Source organism: Muscardinus avellanarius (assembly GCF_963383645.1).
Source record: "Muscardinus avellanarius genome assembly, chromosome: 6".
NCBI classification, from domain to species: Eukaryota; Metazoa; Chordata; class Mammalia; order Rodentia; family Gliridae; genus Muscardinus; species Muscardinus avellanarius.
The window spans coordinates 114,236,609-114,264,583 of record NC_137791.1 but is presented as its reverse complement, the minus strand read 5'-3'; the positions used below and the strand labels follow the sequence as shown (position 1 = coordinate 114,264,583).

The window sequence follows — 27,975 nt, the reverse complement described above, 5'->3', positions numbered from 1 at the left end:
AGCGGGCGATTAGCACCCATTGCATGAATTACGAAACAATAACTTTCAGAAGAAGCCGGAGGAAAAGAAAAAGGACTTATCGCCGCTGCCCCCCACCCCCATTGGCCGACTCCACACGCTGCTCTTGCCCCCTCCCTCCCCTCCCTCTCGTCCCTGCCTTTCCCGGAGAGGAGAGGGCTGGGGGGAGGGCAGGCGGCCAGCCCCGGAGGAGGGGGGCGCCGAGGGGGCTGTGGTTAGAAGGAGCAGTAGCAGCAGCAGCAGGAGAAGATGCTGAGGATGCGGACCACGGGATGGGCGCGCGGCTGGGGCTTGGGCTGCTGCCTCCTCCTGCCGCTCTGGCTCAGCCTGGCGGCCGCCAAGCAACTCCTCCGGTACCGGCTGGCGGAGGAGGGCCCCGCCGACGTCCGGATCGGCAACGTCGCCTCGGACCTGGGCATCGTGACCGGCTCGGGCGAGGTGACTTTCAGCCTGGAGTCGGGCTCCGAGTACCTGAAGATCGACAACCTCACGGGTGAGCTGAGCACCAGCGAGCGGCGCATCGACCGGGAGAAGCTGCCCCAGTGTCAGATGATCTTCGACGAGAACGAGTGTTTCCTGGACTTCGAGGTGTCGGTGATCGGGCCCTCGCAGAGCTGGGTGGACCTGTTTGAGGGTCGGGTCATCGTGCTGGACATCAACGACAACACGCCCACCTTCCCGTCGCCCGTGCTCACGCTCACGGTGGAGGAGAACCGGCCCGTGGGCACGCTGTACCTGCTGCCCACCGCCACCGACCGCGACTTCGGCCGCAATGGCATCGAGCGCTACGAGCTGCTCCAGGAGCCCGGGGGCGGCGGCGGCGGCGAGAGCCGGCGCTCGGGGCCGGCCGACAGCGCCCCCTACCCCGGGGGCGGCGGGAGCAGCGCCGGCGGCGGCGGCTCGGGGGGCTCCAAGCGGCGGCCGGACGCGCCCGAGGGCGGCGGGGCACCCAGCCCGGGCAGCCGCAGCAGCGTGTTCGAGCTCCAGGTAGCCGACACCCCGGACGGGGAGAAGCAGCCGCAGCTGATCGTGAAGGGGGCGTTGGACCGCGAGCAGCGGGACTCCTACGAGCTGACCTTGCGGGTGCGCGACGGCGGCGACCCGCCGCGGTCCTCGCAGGCCATCTTGCGGGTGCTCATCACCGACGTGAACGACAACAGCCCCCGCTTCGAGAAGAGCGTGTACGAGGCCGATCTGGCCGAGAACAGCGCCCCCGGGACCCCCATCTTGCAGCTGCGCGCCGCCGACCTGGACGTGGGGGTCAACGGACAGATCGAGTACGTGTTCGGGGCGGCCACCGAGTCCGTGCGGAGGCTGCTGCGCCTCGACGATGCGTCCGGCTGGCTCAGCGTCCTGCACCGCATCGACCGCGAGGAAGTGAACCAGCTGCGATTCACAGTCATGGCCCGCGACCGCGGGCAGCCCCCCAAGACCGACAAGGCTACCGTGGTCCTTAACATCAAGGATGAGAACGACAACGTGCCATCCATTGAGATCCGCAAGATCGGGCGCATCCCTCTTAAGGACGGGGTGGCCAACGTGGCGGAGGACGTTCTGGTTGACACCCCCATCGCCCTGGTGCAGGTATCCGACCGAGACCAAGGGGAGAACGGGGTCGTCACCTGCACCGTGGTGGGTGATGTGCCCTTCCAGCTCAAGCCGGCCAGCGACACGGAGGGCGACCAGAACAAGAAAAAGTACTTCCTGCACACATCGGCCCCTTTGGACTATGAGACCACCAGGGAGTTCAACGTGGTCATCGTGGCGGTGGACTCGGGCAGCCCCAGCCTCTCCAGCAACAATTCCTTGATTGTCAAGGTGGGCGACACCAACGACAACCCGCCAGTGTTCGGCCAGTCGGTGGTGGAGGTGTACTTCCCAGAGAACAACATCCCCGGTGAGAGGGTGGCCACGGTGCTGGCCACAGATGCAGACAGCGGGAAGAACGCAGAAATCGCCTACTCGCTGGATTCCTCTGTGATGGGGATCTTTGCCATTGATCCCGATTCTGGGGACATCCTGGTCAATACAGTGCTGGACCGCGAGCAGACTGACAGGTATGAGTTTAAAGTTAATGCCAAAGACAAAGGCATCCCTGTGCTCCAGGGCAGCACCACAGTAATCGTGCAGGTGGCTGATAAGAATGACAATGACCCTAAGTTCATGCAGGATGTCTTTACCTTTTATGTGAAGGAAAACTTGCAACCTAACAGCCCAGTGGGAATGGTGACCGTGATGGATGCTGACAAGGGGCGGAATGCAGAGATGAGCCTCTACATAGAGGAGAACAGTAACATTTTTTCTATTGAAAATGACACAGGGACGATTTACTCCACGATGTCTTTTGACAGGGAACATCAGACCACATACACTTTCAGAGTCAAAGCGGTGGACGGGGGCGATCCTCCCAGATCTGCCACAGCCACCGTCTCTCTCTTTGTGATGGATGAAAATGACAATGCCCCCACAGTTACCCTTCCCAGGAACATTTCCTACACTTTACTGCCACCTTCGAGTAATGTCAGGACAGTGGTGGCTACGGTGTTGGCAACAGACAGTGACGATGGCATCAATGCAGACCTGAACTACAGCATTGTGGGAGGGAATCCCTTCAAGTTGTTTGAGATTGATTCCACCAGTGGTGTGGTTTCCTTAGTGGGAAAACTCACCCAAAAGCATTACGGCTTGCACAGGTTGGTAGTGCAAGTGAATGACAGTGGGCAGCCTTCCCAGTCCACCACAACTCTGGTGCATGTATTTGTCAATGAGAGTGTTTCCAATGCAACGGTGATCGACTCCCAGATAGCCAGAAGTTTGCACACCCCACTCACCCAGGATATAGCTGGTGACCCAAGCTATGAAATTAGCAAACAGAGACTGAGTATTGTCATTGGGGTGGTTGCTGGCATTATGACAGTGATTCTAATCATCTTAATCGTTGTGATGGCAAGGTACTGCAGATCCAAAAATAAAAATGGCTATGAGGCTGGCAAGAAAGATCATGAAGACTTTTTTACACCCCAGCAGCACGACAAATCTAAAAAGCCTAAGAAGGACAAGAAAAACAAAAAATCTAAACAGCCTCTCTACAGCAGCATCGTCACTGTAGAAGCTTCTAAACCAAATGGACAGAGGTATGATAGTGTCAATGAGAAGCTGTCAGACAGCCCGAGCATGGGGCGATACCGATCTGTTAATGGTGGGCCTGGCAGTCCCGACCTGGCAAGGCATTACAAATCGAGTTCCCCGTTGCCTACTGTCCAGCTTCACCCACAATCACCAACTGCAGGAAAAAAACACCAGGCTGTACAAGATCTGCCACCAGCCAACACATTTGTGGGAGCAGGAGACAACATTTCAATTGGATCAGACCACTGCTCTGAGTACAGCTGTCAAACCAATAACAAGTACAGCAAACAGGTAAGACGCATCCCAAATATGTTGACATATCCCAGAGAGGGCTAATAACCCTGACACTTCTATGAAGTTTTATCCTCTCTTTTCTGAGAGTTACTACTTAAATTCTTCATAGCAGGAATCTGTTAATTCATGTACCATTAATATAGCAGAGACCTTCTATGAAAGGTGTACCATTGTATTTTGCAAGTTAGACCTAATGCTCACTAAGCTATTAAAGGGACTATTAAAAGAAGACAGTGTTTTGCACTCTCTCATTTAACACCTTTAATTCATCCTACAGTGTATTTACAGACAAAGTATGTATATATTGTTTAGATAGTTCTAAGTGGATAATTGCATCCACAGAGACTATTTCTAAAGGTACTACTGGTGTCTATGCAAATTGAACACTATAAAAGTTTTAGCTATGTTATACATAATGCAAGATTTTATAAATAAACAGATGCTAATTCATGCAAATTAAGTGCTAAGTGTGAAATGTTGGAATACTGACTAATTTGACAAAAACACTGGTTTAGAAATATTTACTGATGTGCAAGTGTCAGTCAAAACTGCATGTTGACACTTTATACCAATAGATGTCTATAGCAATTAGGCCTCTGATTATTTGCAACCGCCAGTGTTTGCATTCTTTCTCTTCCATATTAAGTTTATATAAACAAAATTAAGTTGCATAGGCCATTATTGTTTAAGCTGAACAATGCATGTGTTCATAATTGATGTTCTATGTGCAAGACTGTTTTGGTTTGCTTTGTGAAGCAATGGGAATATAATGGTTATATGGAATATTTGACACAGCTATTTCCTGGTGAAATTTGAAAACCTCCCCAAACCATAACATTTATTTTTGAGAGTTTTGTTTATGTGTCGTATAATGCTCAGAAAGTTTACTTTTTATACTTAGAAAAGTGTGACACACAGCAAATAAAATCATTCGGAAACTGCTCTATCTGAAGCTACAGCAAACTCTGCTAATAAAACACCATAGATTAGCAGAATTCATATCAAGAAATATACTTATGACCATCAAAGAGCACATAATGGTTTTTCTATTAAGTATGCTTGTGTGTGGAATGTGTGATCAGAGAAGAATTGAGGCAAGGCAAAATTACTTTATTGCCTCCTTTACGGTGTTATAGAGCAAATGCTAATTACTTGTTGCTTTCATAATTATTAGTTTCCCAAGAAGTATTTTTATATGTAGTAGTTTATTGTAGCTGTTTGGATAAGGAGAACCAGCCTTAAGATTATTTTATGTAGAATAACAAAAGCAATCCAGTAAAACACAGGTTTGAACTATACATTTCATGAAATGGCTTTTGAAATTGTGAAACATGTCAACTTGAATTATTTATTTTAACTTTAACCTTAACATTGTGCAAAGTTTATAACTGTTAAGTTATTGGTTTACCTAGAGCTAGATGTAGAGTTGTTTTTTTTTTTTAAATTCTGATTTTTATCAGTTTTGTAAACAAGGAAGATTTTATTTAAAATAGCAGCACTGTTATTAGATTATTTGTAAGTGTCCATAAGTAAGTTGAGGTCTTAGAAATTGCCATTGGAAGTGGTAAAATATGGCAAAAAAGTGTGAAGAGAATATTTACTTTTCCATTGTTATCTAATAGTACTTTTATCCTGTGGCCAAATAGCATCTGCATTCTAAATTGTGTGAACTTGTGCTTTTAAACTAGGCATCTAAAGTGCTAGATTCATAGCTATTTTATGCAAATACCTCAAATGTCCTGTGATTTTATTTAATCTTCATTTTACTTTTCAGAAGAAGTTGTCTCTACAGTCTTAAATTTTTAAAACATCCAATATTAAGATGCTTTAAAAGGCAAAGTGATATAAATAAGCTACTCTTTGGTGTTACTTAACGGATCAAAGTCCATGTATCCAAAGAGAAAACTCACAAAGCAATTTAAATGAATCACAGTTTGCCAAAACTAACTTTAGAGAACTTTCAGACAACTTGTATGTCATTAAGTATTCAAAAAGACTAAATGCATAAAGTTTTAACCACAAGTAAATAGTAGCTGACCTACAATGAAATAAAGGCAAATGAAATGCAGTTACCTTAGTGTAATTAATAATAGTAATTTATGCACTTCCTCTCCTTAATATTGCTGTCAGGGGACAAAGGATCCATTCACAGAGTTACATTCTGTTTAGACATCTTACACAAACAGAATCTTTTTTACTCTGATTTTTGTGTGTACGTTAAGTAGATGGTTTTTTAAGAGTGTACCTTTAATTTTTATAGCACTACAAATATATTTTTTCTTTAGTTAAAAAAAGTTGTCTAAAAAAGCAAATAACAGCTTTTTTTGTCATAATTTTCCTCCTTTTGTAAGCGAATTTTATCTAAGGGAAATTTTGGAGAGTCTGTTCCTTCAATCTCTTTTCATAGAGATTATTAAAAATCTGAGGCTTCGTTTGATATAAATAAAGGACTTAATTTTATAGTTTTCCTGAATTGCTGTACTAGAGTTCTTTATTTGTGATAAAATGGAAGTGATATTTCTTCACGTTTTTTTTTCATGAGGAATAGACATTTTGAAATGTTGTTCCTAAGTGGTATTAATGGTTATCTTGTAATAAGTTAAATAGCTTTGTAGAAATGAAAGTTTATAAATAATGATCACACTTTCCTCCTCCTCTTCCTCCTCCTCCTCCTCTTCTTCCTCATATCCTCTTCCTCCTCCTCTTCCTCCTCCTCCTCCTCCTCCTCAATAGGCTCTAAAGCCATTCAAATCAAGCTTCTCTAGTTACTCTTTGGCAGGCTCTAGATATGTATTGCAGTTGCTGGAATTATTTTTGAAATTCACACATTAGAAAAACAGATGATGTAGCCCACGTTTTCAGAGTTCTGACCTTTGCAATTCAAACAAACACCTTTGCTGTCAACTTTATCATATGTTTATTTGAGCAAAATATGGATCATTGAGAGCATTATTGAGATTAACTACTACCTTCCCATTGCCTTCATACTTTACCTAGCAAACCCGCCCTAGATGGTTGTTAAAGTTTTATGACCTAAAAGTACAACTGTGGTTTTGATTTATAAAATAAAGAAAATGCATTGTATTCATTTTTAATATCGTGTCTTACTATGTGCAAAATATTTTTAAATTTTCCTTAAAAGATAATATCATTCCAATAAACTAATAGATCTAAAACTACAATCAATAAATTCTTTATTTTTCTCAAGTCCTGCTGAACTTACCCTTGACATGCTGTTATTTAGATAAGGCACTTAAAAGTAAAAATTACATTGCATGTAGTAAATGGAAACCAGGATAATTTAGTTTGGGCAAAAATTTAGCTTGAATAAACATTCATTTTAAAAATCCATTTGCAGCTGATCCTTAAATACTTTAAAAAAAAACCTCATAATAACTCCAGTGACAGTTTTGCTTTCATGAGGAATTTTTACATTAGTCTGAATAATGTACTGTTTAATTGATTAAATTATTATATAGTGAAAAATGGTGGAACTTGTTTGTTTTTTAACTACTTCAAATTTGGGAGGAAATGGATGACTTGCCATCGTTATTAGAGTTCAAAGTACTAAGGAAACTAAACATCAATGTGTTTGTATATATATATGTATGTATGTATATATATATATATATATATATATATATATATATATATATATATGTTGTGGTAATGCATTAGCAGAGTGATGCTAGCCACCACTTCCTGATTCAATTTTATAAGCATAATGTCTATAATATAGTTCTTTTACTATAACTGTGGACTCTTTTAAGAGTCACAGTGAATCCGTATATGATGAAATTTCTGTTATATTAGATATGATAGTATAGCAAGAAGCTAATAACTAATGGAAGCTAAGTCATATCTTTAATCAAAAGACATATATTAAAGCAACATTAGGATATCTAGATGTCTATGAAATAAGGAACAGATCATGCGCCGATTTTATCTCTAATGCATATGCAAATTTAAGGGGAAGCCCTAATATGACGATTTAAACCTTATACAAAACTTATCCTAAACCCATTAGTGACTTAGATATTAAACTAAAAGCCAATTTAAAGATTTTAAGTAAATCATGCAGCACCATCAATATGGCCAAATCATACTCTTATTATATGTCAGTCTTAGATATCTTTGGTATCTGATCTATGAAAAGGTATGCATAGTTTATACATCCCATACTCTCTCTGTAGACACACAGGTATTTGTGTACACAGACTATGGTGCCAATCATCGTATTCTGTTGCAATATTCATATATTAATATGTAGAAAATATCTGAAATTTAAACATATACAAAATCAAAAGTAATAGAATCAGCAGATTAATGTGTGTACTTAAAATCATTAGAGTCATCACATATTAGAATTAAAATCTATCAGCCAAGCTGTCCTCTCATTTCTATAGAAGAGGAGACTGAGGCAGAGCAAGAAAAGTAATTTTAGAGAGCAAAGAGATCAAGAATAAGAAGATCAGTGTCCAGGTCATGACAAGCAGATCACAGTATTCCTTTTTATCTTCTACTGCTACCTTTGGGGGAAACAATGAAGAGTTGTAACTTTTTCTGTGGATTTCAGTAGTGACAGAAACTGGTTTAGATTTACTTACGTCTTTGTAACGAAATATTTGGTTGTAAAGGTAGACCTTTCTTGCAATAGAATATAATTCCGCTTTAGGCTTTAATTCTTCTGCGTAAGACTATAATTCAAATTTTATTTTTTAAGTAGAAATTAATTCTTTCATCCACAAAAGGTACTAGTTTTTATATGCGTTAAGGTAACTTAGCGGGATTGAGAATATATATTCAGGTTAATTGACAGAAATTTTAATTTTAGCAGGATGATAGAATATAAAAGTTCTTTCACATCATTTAGCAACTTGAGTATATCTGGATATCTAAGACATAAGGAAAAGGTCATCCACTGGAATGTATTTTAATAAAAAATTAAAATATTCTATATGCTGTGTACAAAACTTCTTGTGCCTTCTAACTGGATAATCTTTTACCATCAACATGGATAACTCATCTTGGTTTCTGCACTTTACACATGCAGTTTACTTTAGTAATATCCTTAACACAACATGATAGTTTTCCTCTTAATTTGTTTTTAGGCAAATTTTCAGAAGAATGTGACACTTTGTTATTTTCCCTTGGATTGCTTCCTTGTTAGGCAGTTAGCCAATCAAGTGGCTTAGATTCTAAATTTATATAAAGATAAAATATAAATAATTGAATTTATTAATTTTAAAAATCTTGAACTATTTTTTAAACTTACTGTAGTGTGACAAAGACATTGGTCTGCCATAGATAAACATTTCAACATCACCATGAAAGTTATATAGGAAATGCAGTGTCACAATTTAGTTATGTTTAAGGTGTACAAAACCAGTTTCTAGACTGTGGAAAGATTCCCCATTCATTTATTTATTAGGACCCAATAGACTGAGTAAGATCTGGTCAGTTATATCTAGAGTCCGTCCTGTTTCTTTTTTTCTTAAGAGCCCTTAGACTCTTCTAAAACAGCGGCCGTGTTGTGGTACACTGCACAGTGCTTTACTTAGCATTAGTGTTGTGGAAGAAATCACATTCCAAGAACTGAGCTGAAACCAGTAAAACTAATCTTAATTATCACTTCTGGTGAATTAATGTTTTGAAGGCAGAACAGAGGTTTATTTTCAGGAATTTAGTGATGTTTGTATTGAACTCTAATGCTGTGTACAAACAACAAAACTATTAAAGCTTCCAAATAGGGTTCCTGTGACAAGTTAACTTCCCCCTGCCCTGAGCGTATTTATTATTTACAAATATATAATTTGCAAATTAAATTTTTTCTCTGTTCCAAAACTTCTACTATTAGATATTGAGGAAATTTTTTTTCATCGTATTATTATTATTTTTATTATTGGCCTGCATAAATGTTTATTTTCCTTCTTTCAGATGCGTCTACATCCATACATTACTGTGTTTGGCTGAATTCCACACTAATATGATGCTCCATTTTGCACCATACTGTGATGACCTTGCTACTCCGAACCTGCTGGAGCCTACCCTTGGCCGTGGGGTGTCAGCCAATCACTGCTCCTTCCACTCGTGCATTCTATTTTCAAGTTTTTTCTCTCTCATTTAAAGAAAAAATAGTAAGCAAATAAATAAACTTATAAAAGAAACAGTATTAATACACCAATGTGCTACAAATGGGTGTCTATGTCACCAGGAGCTTCATTTTAAAATGTGGTTAGTTAGCACCTGTTAGACTTAATAGTGAAGTCATTAGAAAAAAAATTCCAAAAGCATATTTTAACCATAGCTACAAAACTTCAGAATTGGGTGAACAAAGCCAAATTAGGCCTAGTACGTTTTTTTTGTCTACACATTTGTCTACATTAAATGCTGATGTTAAATAAAAAGCAACATTGATCAATATGTTTGATGTGTCATGTAATCACAACTTTCTCCAGGCCAGTGAGGTAGTTCTGGAAGAGAGAATCATTTGCTCATTCTGTGTGTGTATTTCCAAATGTCATCGTGTATGTTTGTGTTTGTACCCGTACATGCAAATGCAAAGACTTTGCACAATATTTACAAAAATATTGGCTGTCAAACAAATTTGAGAGTTTGACTTTGTATTTATCGCAGTCATTGAAGTGGATTGATTTTTCTTGAAGTTGAATTGCTGACCAAAATATCTAAAGAATTTTCAAAGGTTTTATTTTAATTCTTTAAGAATTTTTCAAGTTTGTTTGGATAAATTTCTTCTGAATGTGACTAAAGTAAAGTCACGTTAGCCACATTCAGAAGAAATAGGTGACTTTCTGCTCCGTGCATTGCATTTATAGAAAGGCTATTTGATGACAGATAGCACAAACTCAAGCAATTCTAAGAATTTGGCAAGTTTCATTGCTGAAACAGTGAGTAACTGGCTTTTAGTTGTATACGTGATATTTTAGGTGGGTCAAGAAGTCCTTCCAGGGGCCCTCTACCTCTTCATACTTCTGTATTTGTCTCTATGATGTTGTATGTATTTATGTGCCTGAAAAAATATTCCATATGTAAACTGAATTATTTTATAATACATTTACCACATCATCTGCCCTGTGAGAATTTTCTACACACTTTCAAATACCAATCATCAAGAAGGAAAAATCTTCATGATTTTTGGTCAATCATTGTCAGCATAATAGTTCTTTCAGAAAGGTAAATAAATGTTGAAATGATATTAAAATGTAAAGTAATAGGAAATGCACTGTTACCCATGCAAATCCCCATGGTGTACTTGAGGATTTTTATTCCATTAGCTGTTTATTTAATTTGCAAAAGGGAAATTTTCTGAAGTATCATTGAGACTACAGTGAAATTCCCGAATAAAAATTAATTATCCTCAACCTCTCATTTTGTTTTGAGCACAAGGACCAGCGTAAGAGGCTGGCAACAGAATGCTTACCACTTTTCTGCTTCTTGGAAATGCTCCCATCCTCATCTCAAGTAGTAAACTTCCTTTGGTACACTTAAAGTTCAAATCCTGCAACAAATCACATCAACTCAAAGGCAAGTGAAGGAAACAGCAAACTTTCAGGATTTTGCATCAATTGAATGTGCAATCAGGACCTAGAGGTGACATTTATGAATACATTCTTCACGTAGCAGTAGCAGGATGTTCAAAATCAGCATTTAGAAACTCAGGTTGGAACACACTCTCAGAGACTTCATCAGTTTATCAGGTCTCTTATCACAAGGAGAAAGGTATGAAGTAAAATAGACAAAAATGGAGATAACATCACTCTAGGAGGAGTTGTTGACTCGTGATGCTTTTGTTTCAGTTGTATTCGTGGCGCATTGAGTGTTCCTGTTCTTGGTTTCTATGTACAAATAAATATGTCATATCATAGAAGCAGCTGGAAGATTGTGAGAACCATTCTATAGGTTTTGTGAGGAAAGTTAAGGCTATTGACTTTTATGATTTAAAAAAGAAGCCATAAATGAAAGCAAAAAATTACTAATATTCCCAAGTATTTTAGTGTACTATTAAGCTGATCCAGAATGGTCAACAGCATATTTAATCATAGCAGTATTAAATACGAGCAAAAAGCTTTTGAGAAAATTGTCATCATTCCTCTATTCCTTTGGTTATTATTATTATTATTATTATTATTATTATTATTATTATTATTAAAAATCCATGAACATCTGCAACTGGTCAGTGACCAGACACAGACTTCCCTTCATTCTGTACTCCCCTCTCCTCACTCTCTTGCTCCCAGTTTTCATTCTCAGCTTTGGCCCAGTCCTCTTATAAGTTACTACCTGTGGACGATGGATATAAACTCAGAACACACTCATATTATCCTATATATCTTTTAGCATTTGGATATTTCACTTTAAATTATAAGATAATTATTCTCCAGTATAAAACCTAAGGCCGACTATGACAACATTAGACACTGGTTTGTTTAAAGTTCATTCATTAGCTAACATATGTTTGTTTTTTTTAATATCAGCATCGATCCTAGATTTACATTTGCTTTATGATAAGTGTCAGAGCATCAAATACATATTTGGTGATTTGTTCCTCAGAATAAACTGTGAGGAAGAGCATCATTGTTACTCCTGAGATGAAGGTAGCAAAGCAATGAATGTTTTTGCCATGGCTCCGATCATAGGACCTTTATAAAATATATGAAAAATATCCAGTCAGAATTCAAGAATACTGAGAACATTTGAAAAAATGGTGAGGGTTGTGTTTTTAAATACCATTTATTTTTAAACATCTCTGCTCAAAATCTTCCCAAAAGACAGGCAGAATTAAAGAATTCTACAGGTGCAGTGTTATACACATGTACTCCTAGAACTTGGAGGGCCGAGACAAGAGGAGCACAGGTTAGAGGCAAGCCTCAGAAACTTAGTGAGACCTTGATTCAAATTAAGAAATAAAATAGGCTGTGGATATAGCTCATAGGTAGAATGCCTGTGGCTTCAATCTCCAATACAAATAAAAAAGTTGAAGAGATCTGAATGTATTTGAGAGAAGTGAAATTTGCATTTTGGAATGCAGTATATTTTAGACACTTCTGGGCAGAATATTTGCAAAAATAAAATTCTTAGTACAGATCATTTTCAGACTTTTTCAGAGGTCAAAATTTGTACTTCATACTTCAAAAAACCGATTGTGAGTATAATTTGGAGATCTAATTAATTAACTGGATGTGTTAGTGATTAACAAAGCACAATCAAGAATTAGGCAATTCACTTTAACCCTAATTTTATTTTTGAGGTGTTCTCCAGAAAACTTACAAACATCCTTGGGAAGTGACCCCATCGTTAGAACTCTGTCTGGGAATATATTTTTATCTGTGACTTTGCAGAAACTTTTCTTTGATGTTTGTGATTTCTTACATCCATTCATTTTATAGAGAAGATATTGATTTGCCATATCTTTTATTACATAAGGTAAGGTTCTGGGGTGGAGATAAAGTGATGATTAGAACAAAGTCCCTTCCTTCCACAGATAGGACAATGCAAAAAATATACTTAGAAGGCAAGGTACACCAGGGGCGCTCAGAGGGATTGCGCCCAACTTCCTCTGGTCCACTGCAGTTTTCCAGTACTAAGAAGCATGCCTGACTTAAAGGAGACACTCATAAATATTTGTCAAACAAGTGAGCAAAGTGTCTAGACTTTGGTGCATAGGTAGCCTGTAAATCCATCCACATTCGATCTTGAATTTTTTGTAGGCATTTTTATATCAGACTCTGAGATTCTTCTGTTATTTTCTTTTCCTGCTGGGTGGGTGTCTCCTAGAGGACAGGCTGCTGCGGTGTTGGCTGGAGTCCCTGCTTTCTCTCTGTGGTTCATGCCCCTTGCTTCAGTAGCATATGAACAGTTCTCCAATTTTCCTTCCTTCTTTCTTGGTGGTGATACAAACACCAAAACCTTAAGCAATATAAAAATGAAGCAAATGTTTAAGGCATCTAAAGAAAATGCTGGTTACCCTTAGACTTCTGACATATTTTGAGGCTGTATGAGAGAAAAACCATGCAAACATATGGGTTTAAGGATTTTTCTAGGGATCTTTATCGGGGGCGGAAAATAGACACATGTATGCCCAAACACATACACACATTTCTGTATCTGTCAATTGATATATTCCTGCAGATATTCACACACTGTGCCAATTCATGCTCACTGATAGACTTTCCACTTTCATTCAGTCCCATGTTGAGCAGTCATTTTTAAAGGTGAGAGCCCAGCATATCTACTAAAAAAAAAAAAAAAAAAGGAAATGTGTACTCAAATACTGAGGAAAAGAGGTCTGGAAGAGGAAATATATTTTTAGTTGAAAGTGATTGGCAGTGAGAGGGGAGCATAAAAATGACTTGCAACTCACATCACTTCCAAGGACTCAGAAATTGCCCATGAAGGAGCTCCTCTTTAAAATGGGAATAACATGCTGGGTGTGGTGGCGCATGCTTGTAATCACCGCACTTGGGAGGCGGAGACAGGAGGATTGTGCAGGTTCGAAGCCAGCCTCTCTGGTTTAAGAGACCCTGTTTCCAAATAAAAATATAAAATAGGTCTGGGAATGTAGCCCGTAGGTGGGAGGGTTTCCAGGAACTCCAGGACCACCAAAAAAGTAAAATAAAATGTGAATAACTTATGATGGAATCTTGAATCTGGTTTTGCCCATAGATTATCTGTCAGTTGTTGTAAGCAGATAACTAGGCCAGCAGATATCAAAGATATGCTTAAGTACTGGGAATTTTGCTTGGTTGTTAGGAAGGGCAGCCTTCAGGGGGTTAGGAGACAGAGGAGTTAATTAAAAAAAAAAAAAAAAAGCTTAGTGTCTCTGGCTGCAATGAGGAGTCAGAGCATAGGGTGAGATTATATCAGAAAGGATGTCCAGGACTGACAAAGGCAAATGTTTGTGACCGTGAGTTTTGGTCCAGGGCCCTTGAGCCTATAATGTTGCCAGTAAATGTCATGGCTTGATATGATTACAAGATTAGAGTGAAAACCTGGTAACCTCCATTTCCTTCTGTTTAGACCAAGTGTTTTGTGTTGGTTTGGTTTTTGTTTCTCTCCACAATATCCAGTTCAACTGCTCTGTCTTCATTCATTTTCAGTTCTGGTACTTTGAGGAAAAAGAATGAAGAAGGGGAACAAGGTACAAAAATGAATGGAAGCATACATACCTTCTCCCTTATATTACTATTAGACGAGTGTAGTAAAAAATAGTTACTACTTTTTAATAATGAGGTGTTATTGTCATGCCATTGTTTCTTATCTTATTTTTAGCTTGAGGAAGCTAAGATTTAAAGAGGATAGCAGCATTCTTCACTGTTGGAAGCAACTTCAGAAAAAAAATTGATTTGACAAAAATCTGTGAAATGTTTATGGGCAAACCAGATAGAGAGGGTCCATTCTGATCTGAATCTTCTATTTCAAGATTAAAGAGATACTATTTTTGCTTAGCTGTCATATTTTAGTAAAACAAAGAAGATTAAGAGGAAGTATAATTGTTTAATTGAATAATATTGTGATTATTTTGTAATCTGGTACAAGCCTGTGTTAACCAGTTTGAGTCATGTGATTTTATTGTGCATAAATATCACTATAAATGCAGATTTGCTTGCCCCATTCTTAGAAATGTAATAGTAGTATATTTGTGCTGTAGTGTAGAAACCCAATTTTTTTTTTTTTTACCCTTTTCTCCCTTCTCAATTCTGATTGCAAATGGTATACAGACCAGGCTACACAAATTCTAAGTTAAAGTTACCAAAATTCTTAAGTTCTGTGTGCTGGCTCACCTCCACTTGGTGACTGGAGAAACAGTAAACACAGGCTGGGGGACATAATCTGGAAACCTGCCTTCCAGCCCAGCCATCTATGATTGCCCGATGTCACCTCCTGTAACCCTGTCAAGTCCTGAAGCCTCTGGTATCTCCTCTTCTGTCATTTTACATAATAACCCCTTTTAGGAATACATGACAAGGTTTATGATGTCACATGTCACTTGAGAGTTTTTGAGGTGTTCTCACAACTGAAGATAGTATTTCCAGTTTTCCGTGAATTTTTCTAAACCCTTTTGAAGGTATAGTTACACTTTTGGGGTAATTTAACTATATTTCATTGTTAAAATAATGAAGAAAAAATAAAACTCATTCTGACCACCTGCTATAACCCGTGCTAGCTTTTTATCCTAGTCATCTTCAAGTTATACTGACCCAGGATCAAGATGCCAATGGGCAATGGCTATCATGAAGAGGCTTGCAATGCTATTGAAGTTCGCCTCTTCAATAGCAACGGGGAAAGACAGGTAATGGCTTATCAATGTGACACAAGTAGTTTAGGAGAGAGTCACAACAATTGGGTACATCACTTTTGACAGTTGTTTTGACTTCCATAACTTTTTAACAGTAGTGCCTTCTTGCCATCCATCCTTCCTGGAAAATTTTCTTTCCCTTCATGTCCAGCATCTAAAAGTAACAACTGTAATTTATTGAACTTTCCTTCTAAGTGATGGTCACTGTGGCAAGGGCTCTGATTTTTTTTTTCCAATCATTTGTCCCTTCCTAGGACTCTAGCAGCAGATACTATGATTGGCACCTTTGTGAGACACAGGACACAGTAAAACCAATCAGAACCTCTTCAAAATTCCACATCCTCTACCCAAGATTAGAATCCCCTTCCATCATTTTTCTCTCTACCTATGTAAAAATTTGCATTTTCTGTGGTAGTCTTGGTAGATTTTAATTTACAGAGATACATATTTAGGCTTTGCATGAGTTAGTTCTGACCCGTAACACCAGCTCTGCATTCTCATCAGAGTTAGTAGAAAGTCTTATAGTCTACTCAAACAGCCAAAGCAAAAGATTACAGACAGGGTACAGGAAACAATAAAGTTAGTTTTCTCTCAGTTCCAGAGGCTAGAAGTCTTAGAGCAAGGTGCTGGGAGTTGGGATTTTGGGGAGGTCTTTCTTGGCCTGTAGACAGCTGCCTCCTCTCTGTGTCCTCATATGTCCTTTCCTTTGCGCATGTGCAAAGAGAGACAGTGCCAGTGTCCTTTTCTCTTCTTGGAAGGATTTTAGTCCAATCAGATTAGGGCTCTAACCTTATGACATCATTTAACCTTAACGCCCTATCTCCAAATATATAGTGAAGTAGGGATTAAGACTTCAGTGGAAGAACTTGAAGGCAAAATCCAGTCCACAAAAGAATCTGTTCTTGTTTGAAGCAAGAACAGATTGGACTGGATCATCATCTCTTCACAACCTTGTCATTCATTACACACAGTCTGAAAGTTCATAAAAAGGCATTTTTTCTTTCCAGATGAGCTCCAGACAGCGATCTTATAGATGTGTTCTCACCATCGATTAAAAACTAAAAAAACTAAGCCGGGCATGGTGGCCAACGCTTTTAATCCCAGGCTTGGGAGGCTGAGACAGGAGGATTGCACAACATTCACATATAAAAATAATTAACAAGGAGTCAGGCAGTGTGATCCCAGCCTTGGTCACATACCTAGCTATTCCTTTTTTCCGTGATAAATCAGATCCACTAGATGGCTGTCCTACCAATTAAGCCATGTGAAAATCCACTGACACTGTCCTTACAAAGAAGGAATTATATATGAATGCAGTAAATTTTTCATCATGAGATACATCTGTGGACAAATCGAAGTTTAACCTTTCATGATGAAAGCATTTTGCTCTTTTTGTTTTCTTTGTTCCACGATACATTGTAATTACACATTGCAGTGAAATTCAACGTGATACAATTATATGTGCATATATCATTTGGTGTGGTTCCCTCTGGAGCCCACTCCCGTCCTGCTTCTCCCTCCCCACATATGTTATTGAGATTGTTGTGACACCTTCACAAGTGAACACAGCATCATTTGATCTATTTCCTTCCTCAAGCCTCCCCCTCCTCCCATTCCCTTCCACTATTTTACTGGCCTCCCTCCTCACTTACCTGAGATGACCTGAGGCTTATCACTTCTCTCTTTCCTCACTTCTCCGGTCCCTTTTCCTTCTTATTTACTCTCTAGCTTCCACATATAAGAGAAAAAAAAATGACCATTGACTTTCTGAGATGGGCTGATCTTAATAGAATTCAAATGGGACATATGTTTTCCCTAATATGCCCAAATTAGGGAGCATTGGAGATACCAGAGGGACTCCAGAAAATAGAGGGGAAACCTCAGCAAAGCTAGAAAGGAAGGGTAGGAGAGGAAGAAGGCTGAGGTTGATTAACGGAGGAGCTCCATCCAAATATGTGTAAAAATATGAATATAGCGTGGTCAACCTGAACACTCATTGTTGGGAAGAGGGAGAGGAAGCTGGAGGGGGAGGACACCAAGCATAGTTTGAATAATGTATGCCATTTTCAATATGTTCCACATAAAAATTTAAAAAATAAAAATTAAACAAAAATTCAAATTCTGGTGATAAACTATATAAAAAGGAACCTGGAATTCCACATGTGTCCAGTGTGATATGTGCAGTGGTGACTTTATAGTCACCGGTATTTTAACCCAGAATAATCTCATCTATGTCTGGAAGCAGACCACCCTCCTTTGTGTCCTTTGAGCAGCATTTCCAGGCAATGAAACCCGATCGCTAAAGAGTTTTCTAGGAAGTACCTTTCTTAGCATCGAGAGCTGATTTTACATTTGACCTCCAACACTTAAAAATGAAAAGTTTTTTTTTTAACATTCTCCTGTTATGATAAATGGTTATACTTATAGAATAAGTAAAGATATATTTAAAATATCACATCTAAATCTGCTTTACAATATATTATTTAGCTGTCAAGCACAGGGTCAGTTTACATATGGAGATGGCATTTCTACAGGACATTAGAAACCAAGAAGTTAATGTCTACTAAATTAAACTGTTTAGTCAAGAAGGTTGCAATTTACTTTGCTACTTAAACTTGGTGGCTTTTTCTTTAATATTTTATATTTAATGTATATGAATACATACTTTTAATGAGAAATGTATTCATGCCATGTATGTAAGTATATATTATTATATGTATACATATGCATATACACATGTACACATGTACATAATACACACATATAGAAGCAACACAGCTACCATTTCAGATAGCATATATTTAATGAGCGACTGCTCTATATAAATTATGATCAAGGCACTGTTGTGGGCTTGGAAGAAACAGCAATATCAGAGACAAAAATGTCCCTTGTGGAGTTTTAAATTTTAATGGGATGATATATAAATAATAACATCTCAACTTTGATTGCACATTAGATTTTAATCACCTGCAAACATTTTATATATATTAACTCATAAAATAGGCACAGACTCCAAACTATAAAGTAGTACTTAGAATTGTCTTCATCTTGTAACGTCAAAAGTGAAGGGCAGTGGAGTTAAGTGATTTGCTCACAGTTACTGTCTGTGAGTTGCAGAGCTGAGTTTCAGGTATACACTACCATGCTGTTTCTATGCCCAACGTATGCATATATGGAAAGCAGAGGGAACTTGTCTATAGTACAGCCAACTAGTTCTATGTGATTGGACTGGATTTACCTGCTTCTCTGAAAGACTTCAGTGATATTTCAACCTTGCTATTTTAATAACTTTTACTATGTTCTTGAAATTAGGTCACTCAACCCCCTTTTTTTAATAGTGCCACCTTAAACCTTAATCAAAGTGCAAATCAAAAGATAGGAAGGTGGATATTAGGCTGATCGGTACCCTTCTTCTGTCCACCCTGTTCTTTTTGGAAGCACTTCATAACATAGTTTTTTGTTATTATAATATACTATATTTCAGTCCGTTAGGAGGTACTCTGTTATATATATATCACTAGTGAAAGTAGGAAAAACAAATTCATTATTTTTAATCAGTACATTTTATTACTTAAAAAATCAAACATTTTTTCTTCTGAGTTTTATAAAAGCATTCTCAAAATCTGAAAAAAGTGAATTATTTATAAAATTTTCAGTAACTTTTTCTTCTAAAATAGGTGCTTATTATTAACATTCAGTTTATTAATTGAATATATGACCTGCAGTAATCCCCCCTTATCTACAGACAACTTCCATTTGTTGCCTGAAATTGCAATCCTTTTGAACCTTATATGTATGTGTATATATATGTGTGTGTGTGTGTGTATATATATATGTATATATATATATATATAATGTTTTTCCTGTATATACATACCATACCTATGTAAAGTATAATTTATAATTAGGCACAGTAAGAAATTAACAACAAAACAATACATGAATAATTATAATGTACTGTAGAAAACGTTACTTAAAATGTACAAATTACTTCTAGAATTTTCTGTATACTATTTTGGACTGTGGTTGGCTCTGAGTAACTGAACCCAAGGAGGGAATGCTGCTTATCTTGTAAATTTTTTTTAAATACATTAATCATTTTATTTTTTTAAATATATTTCTGTGGAAACATATTTAATCAGCAAAAATACAAATGGGTATCACCAAAGTCCATCTGAAGTTGATTCTTTAGGAAAATAACAGTGTACTAGTTTTTTTTTTATGTGGCAGTGTCTTTTATTAGTGTGTTAGGGACACTTTATTTTTGAATATTTTTCAAATGTGTTGCTTTACTGAGATATTAATCACTGAAATAATTGGGTTCTGTTACCTTTATATACATGCCCTCTGGATTGTTCTGAGTATTACTGAACAACTTACAAATTTTAAGCTTCAGAGCCAGTGGATCAACTTTCTGAGGCTGTTTCCTCACTCTGTTTAAGCATGTGTAGAATTTCGCTTCCTTGTTAATAGATTATTAAAATGCTGCCAATATTGCAGTTATTTTCTACTTATGGAAATAAAGTATAACAGAATGGTCAGGAGCCCAGTTAATCTCCAGATCTCACTTGAATTCTTAATGGGGTGCAACACACCACCTCCCTTTCATGCTCATCAGAGTTTAACTCCCATTTGGAAGCAGCCAACTTAAAGGACACAGTCTTGGAAATTGATCACTTTTCGTTACTGGCTTACTAACTATGAGAATCATAAATATATTTTGCAATTATTATATCAGTAGTGTATATACAGATTGGGCTAAAATAATTTAGCTTGACTAAGAAAGCATGTTCCAATTTAGTGTCTGAAAGGGAAATAAGAATCCATAAACATAAAGATATTTGGACACATTGAGGGGAGGTAAAAGAAAAAAGATTGAGAGTGCACCAGGTTTTGTATAATTATATTGGAAGAACTTGGTGGAATCCATTATTCACCCTGTATATAGTACTACTTTCTAAAGAGGGGAGACGAGAGAGATAGAGATAGAGATAGAGATAGAGATAGAGATAGAGATAGAGATAGAGAGAGGGAGAGGGAGAGGGAGAGGGAGAGGGAGAGATTCACTCAGACAAGTGGAAATTGTTTTTAGTCCCCAGAAATAAGTAGCACGAACATTAACCTAGCTGTGAGCCAGCAGAAAGAGAGTGTGGTTATGAGTCCTTGAGAATTCATGCCTATTAATTTTGCACTTCTTCATTATTCTCTTGTAAAATAAGAGGAGTTGTCACTAGAGCACAAGGCCGGGGATCCAAATGGGAAACAAGTATGCCACTCCTTTGTTCAGCCTGAGAAACAATTTAAAGAGGAGCTCAGCCTGTGGTTTGCTTATGATCTTGATATATAACATTGTTTGCTAACAATCAGTTGAGAGATTCAAAATACCTCATGCCAGCCGAGCACGGTGGCGCACGCTCGTAATCCCAGCACTTGGGAGTCTGAGGCAGGAGGATCACCGTTAGCAGACAGCCTCAGCTACTTAGGGAGGCTCTTTGCAACTCAGTGAGATCCTGGTTCAAAATAAATAATTAATCCCCGTGCTTGGGAGGCGGAGACAGGAGGATCGCGCAGGTTTGAAGTCAGCCGCTTCCTCTGGCTTAAGAGACCCTGTTTCCAAATAAAAATATAAAAATAGGTCTGGGAGTGTAACCCGAAGGTAGAAGGGCTTCCAGGATCCCCAGTACCACCATTAATTAATTAATTGATTGATTAAAAAATAGGGCTGGGGGTGTAGCTCAGAGACAGAATGCCCCTGGGTTCCATCCCCAGTACTGCAAATAAATAAATAAATAAATAAATAAATAAATAAATGCCCGATGCCTCCTCTATGTCACCCTATGGTTAATATAACTGCAGCAGCAAATTGTGAAGGACAAGCAGACAGGGATTGAAAACGCCGAACTGGTCCATGTATCACTTTTATGATCTACGTGTACATATGTCTACCATTTCTCTACATCAGAACTACTCAGGGCTACATTTTGGGCAACAGAGATGACATGCAGAGAAAATGAATGATTTGTGTGAAGCTTAAACAAAGGACATCCAGAAGCGTGTTTAGTCCTTAATTACTATTTGGTGTGTACGTCTAGCACGTACCTTGTGTTCAGAGATGACCGTTGACCGGTGTCATGCTCTTCTCATCTCACCTCACAAGGACAGGCTGTTGCCACTGGAACTGTGGATTCTGTTTGGATGACGTTTAACATCAGAAAGAAAGTATTCATCACACACTGCTTTGCATAAAAAGAAACTGAAGTGCAGAAAGATCTTCACATTTAAAAGTGTGCCTATGTTTTACTGACTACATACAGTCTTGGTTCAGAGGAATGTGTAGGTTTTACAAGGTTTATTTTGGCCATGATCTCTGAGGTTTAACAAATCATTCAACTTTTCTGCATCTCTTTTCTTTTTTCTTTTCTTTTTTTTTTGGGGGGGGGGCAGGTCTGGGGATGGAACCCAGGGGGATTCAACCTCTGAGCAATACCCCCTGCCCTATTTTTTTTTTTCTTTATCTTGAAACAGGTCTCACTAGTTGCAAATAGCCTAAGTAGCTGAGGCTGTCGGCGAACCGCGATCCTCCAGTCTCAGCCTCCCAAGTGCTGGGATTACAAGCGTATGCCACCACGCCTGACTGTCTTCTCTATTACTAATTTACTTAATACTTTTTTTAAAAAAAATGTAAGAAACTCTAAAAATCCAAAAGTGAAACTTGGGATTTTGGTTAAAACTTCTGTTACACATTATGTAAATAAGGAATACATGATGATGGTAGAGAAAGATTAAATGAGAATGAAGCATTGATGCAGAAAGCAGAACTTAGACACGTCCCCGGAAGAATTAGTTTCTCTTTTAAAAAAAGAATTATCTTGTTACCAAAAATAGCAGGACTAAATTGTCGCATTTCATTCCTAGCACTCATCTATGGAGAAGAATTGCACATAATAGTTTATCACCCTGAGAAAAGGCTGAAATTTCTTACTCAAGAAAGGAGAAAAAATGTGCTTCAGAACCAGAGAGGAAAGTCTCAATTTACAAAAGGAAAAAAAAAATTATATATATATCTCAAGGATTTTTCTCAGGGGTACAAAAAAAATGTTTGGCTTATTTCTCTTCTATTACTTAAGCTGGTTTCTTGCTGGGCCTTTTATTGAATAATTGAAAAAAATTGGGTAGGGGAGGGACTTTTTCATCAAAGTCAAAAGAGAACAAGAAATAAAAGTACTAAGGGAATATAGATAGGAAGTTGTATCTCTCTGTACTTTCATGATTGCCTACATTTCTTCGTAAATTTGGAGTGGAAAAGGTCTAAAAAAATAGCAAGACATGAGGAAAACACTAGAGAATAAAGCCTAACATCCTGTATTCCTTCGCCCCTCCTATTCCCTCCACCCTACAAACACACACACACACACACACACACACACACACACACACACACACACACACTGCCATCATCAACAATACACCACCACCAACACCCAAAGCTCAAATTACATTACATTTTGAAATAATTATGCTTACACACTTTTGCAAACTAAAAAAAAAAAAATAGTCACCTTGATGAGCACTGAAATTTGGGGGGCATATTGGCATTTTTGAGAACTGCTTTTAGAAAAAGCTTTTGTAACTCTCTCACTAGTCTTCAAGCTGTGTAAGAAGATTGCTGGAATAATGACTTTAGCAGAGCGGACATTCTGTCCCTGGCTGCCTGCCTGAGGGGCACTGGATCTGCAGGTGACCCGCCTCTCCCTTGATTCTCCAGCCCCCTCCGCAGCACAGTCCACTCAGGATCATCGCTTGGAGGGGCTGCTCTTTTCTTTGCCCAGTGGCAGCCTGTACGCTTTAGCACTGCTCCATCTTCATTTTTCCCGCTAAACAGGCTGAGTTTTCTCACTGTCTCGAGTCAGAAGTCCATACCAAGCAGCCAAGTGATACGAATGTTTTAAACACTGAATGTTTTTTCAGCTTCAGTATCCCAGCTGAATTGAGAAAACTATAAAGGACTAACAAATTTGGATATTATTTTTTTAACCATCAAGTTTCCGATATCTCTTGATCATCTAACTAGAAATCTGTAAAAGCAGAGATACAACTCAAAGTTTGCCTAAAAGGTGTCCCTGTTAACCTCAACGATTCTTAATAGGGTAGGACATGAAATAAAATGCTAATAATTTAGCAGAATTTACATGTGTAAATGAGTTGTTGTTCACTCACTCATTCATTTATATAACTCCTACTTATTGATATCTTTATTATTGTACTAGGAATAAAAAGCAGAATATCACAGTCATTGCAGGGAAGAAGGTCTTATATGGGAATAATAATATAGGATGGTAAGCGTTTTCCATATGTAGCCAGGGTAAAGACTTGTTAATTCCCAATAGGGTTGACTCTTGGCAATGGACTCACAAGAAAAGGATACTGTGACTTTAGTTTCTTTCTTCTTTATAGTCCTGCATCAATATTGCAAGCTTGGCCATGGGGCATCACCTATACTTATTGGACCTGAACTGAAATGTATTTTTCTCCACATCCTTCTTTCCATTTTGAGTCTTTATGGATTTCTACTGGATTTTTCTTTTATTGTTAAGGTTAGAATAAAGCTAAATAAGCAATGTCGTTAGCTTCCCTGTATTTTCATCATTCTATGAGTCCCCTCTGTTTCCCCTCACATTTGACTCCAAATAAATTTTAAACATTTTATTGGTATCAGTGCACCTTCAAATGGGAAAAGTTTCTACCACTGAAGATATTGTAAAAGGTCAGGTGTTTTGAAACGATTTCCCACACAGAAGTTATGTGACTTCTTTTAATTGTGGCAACATTACTGGAGTATTTATACCTTTCCAAGACAATTTCTTTAAGGACCATAACAATTCACTTGAGTTATAAATTACATTTCCCCCAAAATTAGCCATGCGATCTCATGTTTTTACATCTTACATATTTTTAATGCATTGGTAGTAGAAAGTATTCCAGCCCTGAGTGGTCCTGGGAAAACCATGCTGGCTATTATATTTAACAAGTTCTAATTATTTTTATGTGCTTTCCATTTCTTCTAGGGCTCTCCTATCATGTCTTCTATTAACACTGATACTTGTATGAACTGGCTTTCAGATAATCCTGCTAAATTGATTGGTTGATGACAGCTTATAAGATATTGCCTCTCCAAGTTATGTTCTATTCTGGGCATGCTAGAAGAACAGAAAGCCTTGATGTGAGGATTTCTAATGAAATAACTCATATGAAGAATCATGGAGAATATTCCTAGGGAAAAGTATTTGGGAGCAAAGCAACCCTGGTTGATTTTTCTCTTATCTCTCTTGGTTTTCTGATTCAACTATCGAAGTTGTAACTGACACTAGACCCCTGATGCTGTGTCCGAGTGGCGATGAGATTAGGGACTCCACATTTAGTACAAATGTCAGTCAGCACCAAACTAAGTAGTTTATTTGACATGTGTGTATGCATATCTCTTAAGAAGATTTTTGTTAAATCCTAGGCAATCCACGGTCTAGAGTCCTCTCACTTCCAGCAAATAATACAGGTTGATGACTCTAGCCTAGATGATAATAAAAAAAATAAAACTGAATTTCTATTATTTTTGAAATGTATTAAAAAGAAGCAGCTGGCAGAAGAGCCACATTTATAAGCTGTACTTGTCCAGCCGAAGGGTAAAAGACAGTAAATGCAGACTCTAATGGGAAGTTACTTATTGAAAGAATGACCAGATTGATTTCCTAGGAATTGGCTTCAATGGACAGACCCTACAATCAGAAGAGAGCACAGAGAAGAGCTGGAATGAGCACCACAGTGCAGTCTGCCTAGTTTGCAATTCTTCCCTTAATATTTTGGCATCTCACTTTCTCAGTGTTTTATACGGCCAACTTCTCCAGACTCCTGAGGCCTTATTTTCAGTAACTATTCTTGAAATTTGTCCCATTTATTTTCTATAAAATCTTGCAGAATCTCTGTCTAATTCTCTCAGGGCACTGGTTTGAGCTACCATATTGATTTGGATATTCTACTGAGAGCTTCCTTACACGGGCGAATATTAGTAGTTCAATGTGTCAACATTGCTAGTGACTATTTGTAGGAGTCGGATATTGTCTTGAAAAAAATTGTTTCTAATGATGGTTATTCCAGTTAAGTTTGACTTAAAAATTATATATTTCCTTTTCATTTATTCATTCATTCATTTTTCTTTTATTACTCTCCTTTTCAAGTTTTTAGTTATATAGTCTAGTAAACCATAAATAAAAGCTCATTGCACTGGGCTACATCACATGAGGATTTAATAACCTATATGATTTGTATCACTGGGTCACTTATGCCACTGGTATAACAAAATATTCTTTGATGAATCAGAATAGAGCCGTATAATTAATCAATTGAATCAGAAATATCATGTGCCTTGATACTTTAAGTATTTCATTGCATTTTTAAATTATTCTCCATCATGGCAATTTGTATTACAAATTTCAAATGACATTGGTTAAAGCAATCTATTTTATGTCAAAATGTTTTCATATGCTTTATACAAATGCCATTAAATTGCACCTAAGAAAATGGAAATACGGGGGTACTATGCAACCAGAACATTCTAATACATGACCTGTGTGTACTGGCTAATGCATCCAACCATTACTCTCTCATTTTACTCTTGTGTTAGTTTCCTGTTTCCCTTGTAGCAAATTAGAATGAATAGAGTGATGTAAAGCAACATTTATTTCTTATGGTTCAGATGGTTATAGGTCTTCAGAAATGGGCCTCACTGGCTTAAAAATCAATGTAGTTGACAAGGCTGTATTTCTTCCTGGAAGATCAAGAAATCAGTTTTCTTGTCCTTTCTAGCTCCTACCATCTGTCTACATTCTGTGGCTCCTGACTTGCTTTCATCTTGAAAGTCAACATTAGGGGTGCAGTCTATCTCACATCTCCTTACACTCAACCTAACTCTTCTACCTCTTTCATACATGTGATTACAGTCAGCCCATTTGGCCAATCTAGAAAAAGTACCCTCATTTAAGATTAGTTGATTAGGAACTTTAATTGCATTTACACTCTTAATTCCCCTTTGCTATACAAGGTGACATAAAGCAAATGCTGTGAATTAGAACATGTATATATTTCTCTTTGGAGAAACATCATCTGCCTCTTCAGGCTTGGTAGGCAAAGAGTCTAATTAATAAAGATAATTGGTAAGCTACAAGATTTTATTTGGACAGTCTTCAGCCAGACTTTGTGTTATTTGTTTACTTGGTATTTGGCATCATTCTGGAGATCAAATCCAGAGGCATTCTACCACTGAGCTATGCCCCCAATCCCTTTGTTTATTTTTTAACTTTGCAACAGGTCTTGATAAGTTGATGAGGGTCTCATTAAATTGCTGAAGCTGGTTCCCTGCAGCCAAATTTTCTCAGTATTTGTTAATCCTCCTTTCTTAGCCTCCCAAATCCTGGGATTACAGGATTATACTATTGTACCCAACACAGTCTTTGTTTTTACTGTGCAGTCTTCAAATTCTATTTTTAAATCACCAAATAGATACTTTATTATTACTGTAAACATGTCTTTCTTTTCCTTCAAAATAATTTATCATTGTTTAAAAATTCAGAATAGAAAATATTGAAACAATTTTCCCTATAACATAAAATGGTGTGCTCTAAATCTGCCAAATATTTTGAGGTGTAGATGTAACGTGATTGCCAATTTAGGAATTTTATCCTAATAGGATCAAAAAATTAAGGAACTTTTACAAACTAGTTAACATATTAACCATGTATTATATTATTGTTGTTTGATATGATCTGACTGACTCTCTCCAACCAGAGGCAGAGAGGATCAGGATAAGCCTTTAGGTAGCATAGATCCAATTCTACTTTGGGCCTCAATATCTGAATCTATAAATTGGGTGTAAAACTCTCTGTCCTGTAGGGATGCTGTGAGAGTAAAAGGCGGTAATGAATGCATGCACAGGAACTCAACAAAGGACAGTATCTTTACTTGGTGGCTGAGAATGATAACACTGGAAATTATACCACAGGAGAAATAACATAGTAGGATTTTTAGGACCATCTGGAAGGCAGTAAAATGCAATAATACCTGGCACTGGTCAGAATTCCTTCATTTTCACCTTCTGAGTCTTATTTTCTGGAATGCATTCAGCTTACTTCTATATGTATTTATTTGGGAGATACATACAGATCATGTCT

General features: G+C 38.0%; 1 protein-coding gene across 4 annotated transcripts in view; it reads left to right on the top strand.

Annotated features, from left to right (window-relative positions):
* Positions 1-267: 267 nt before the first annotated feature.
* Positions 268-27,975, top strand: part of PCDH7 (protocadherin 7) — a gene marked incomplete at both ends in the record, with an annotated part of 424,688 nt that continues 396,980 nt past the window's right edge. For 3 of the 4 annotated variants that reach the window (XM_080697009.1, XM_080697008.1, XM_080697010.1), the window contains one exon: positions 268-3,438. In XM_080697009.1, the coding sequence (XP_080553135.1) occupies positions 268-3,438 (3,171 nt within the window). Of the gene's footprint in view, positions 3,439-9,378; positions 9,415-27,975 lie in introns of those variants that run through there. The other variant, XM_080697011.1, reaches the window with a different exon arrangement.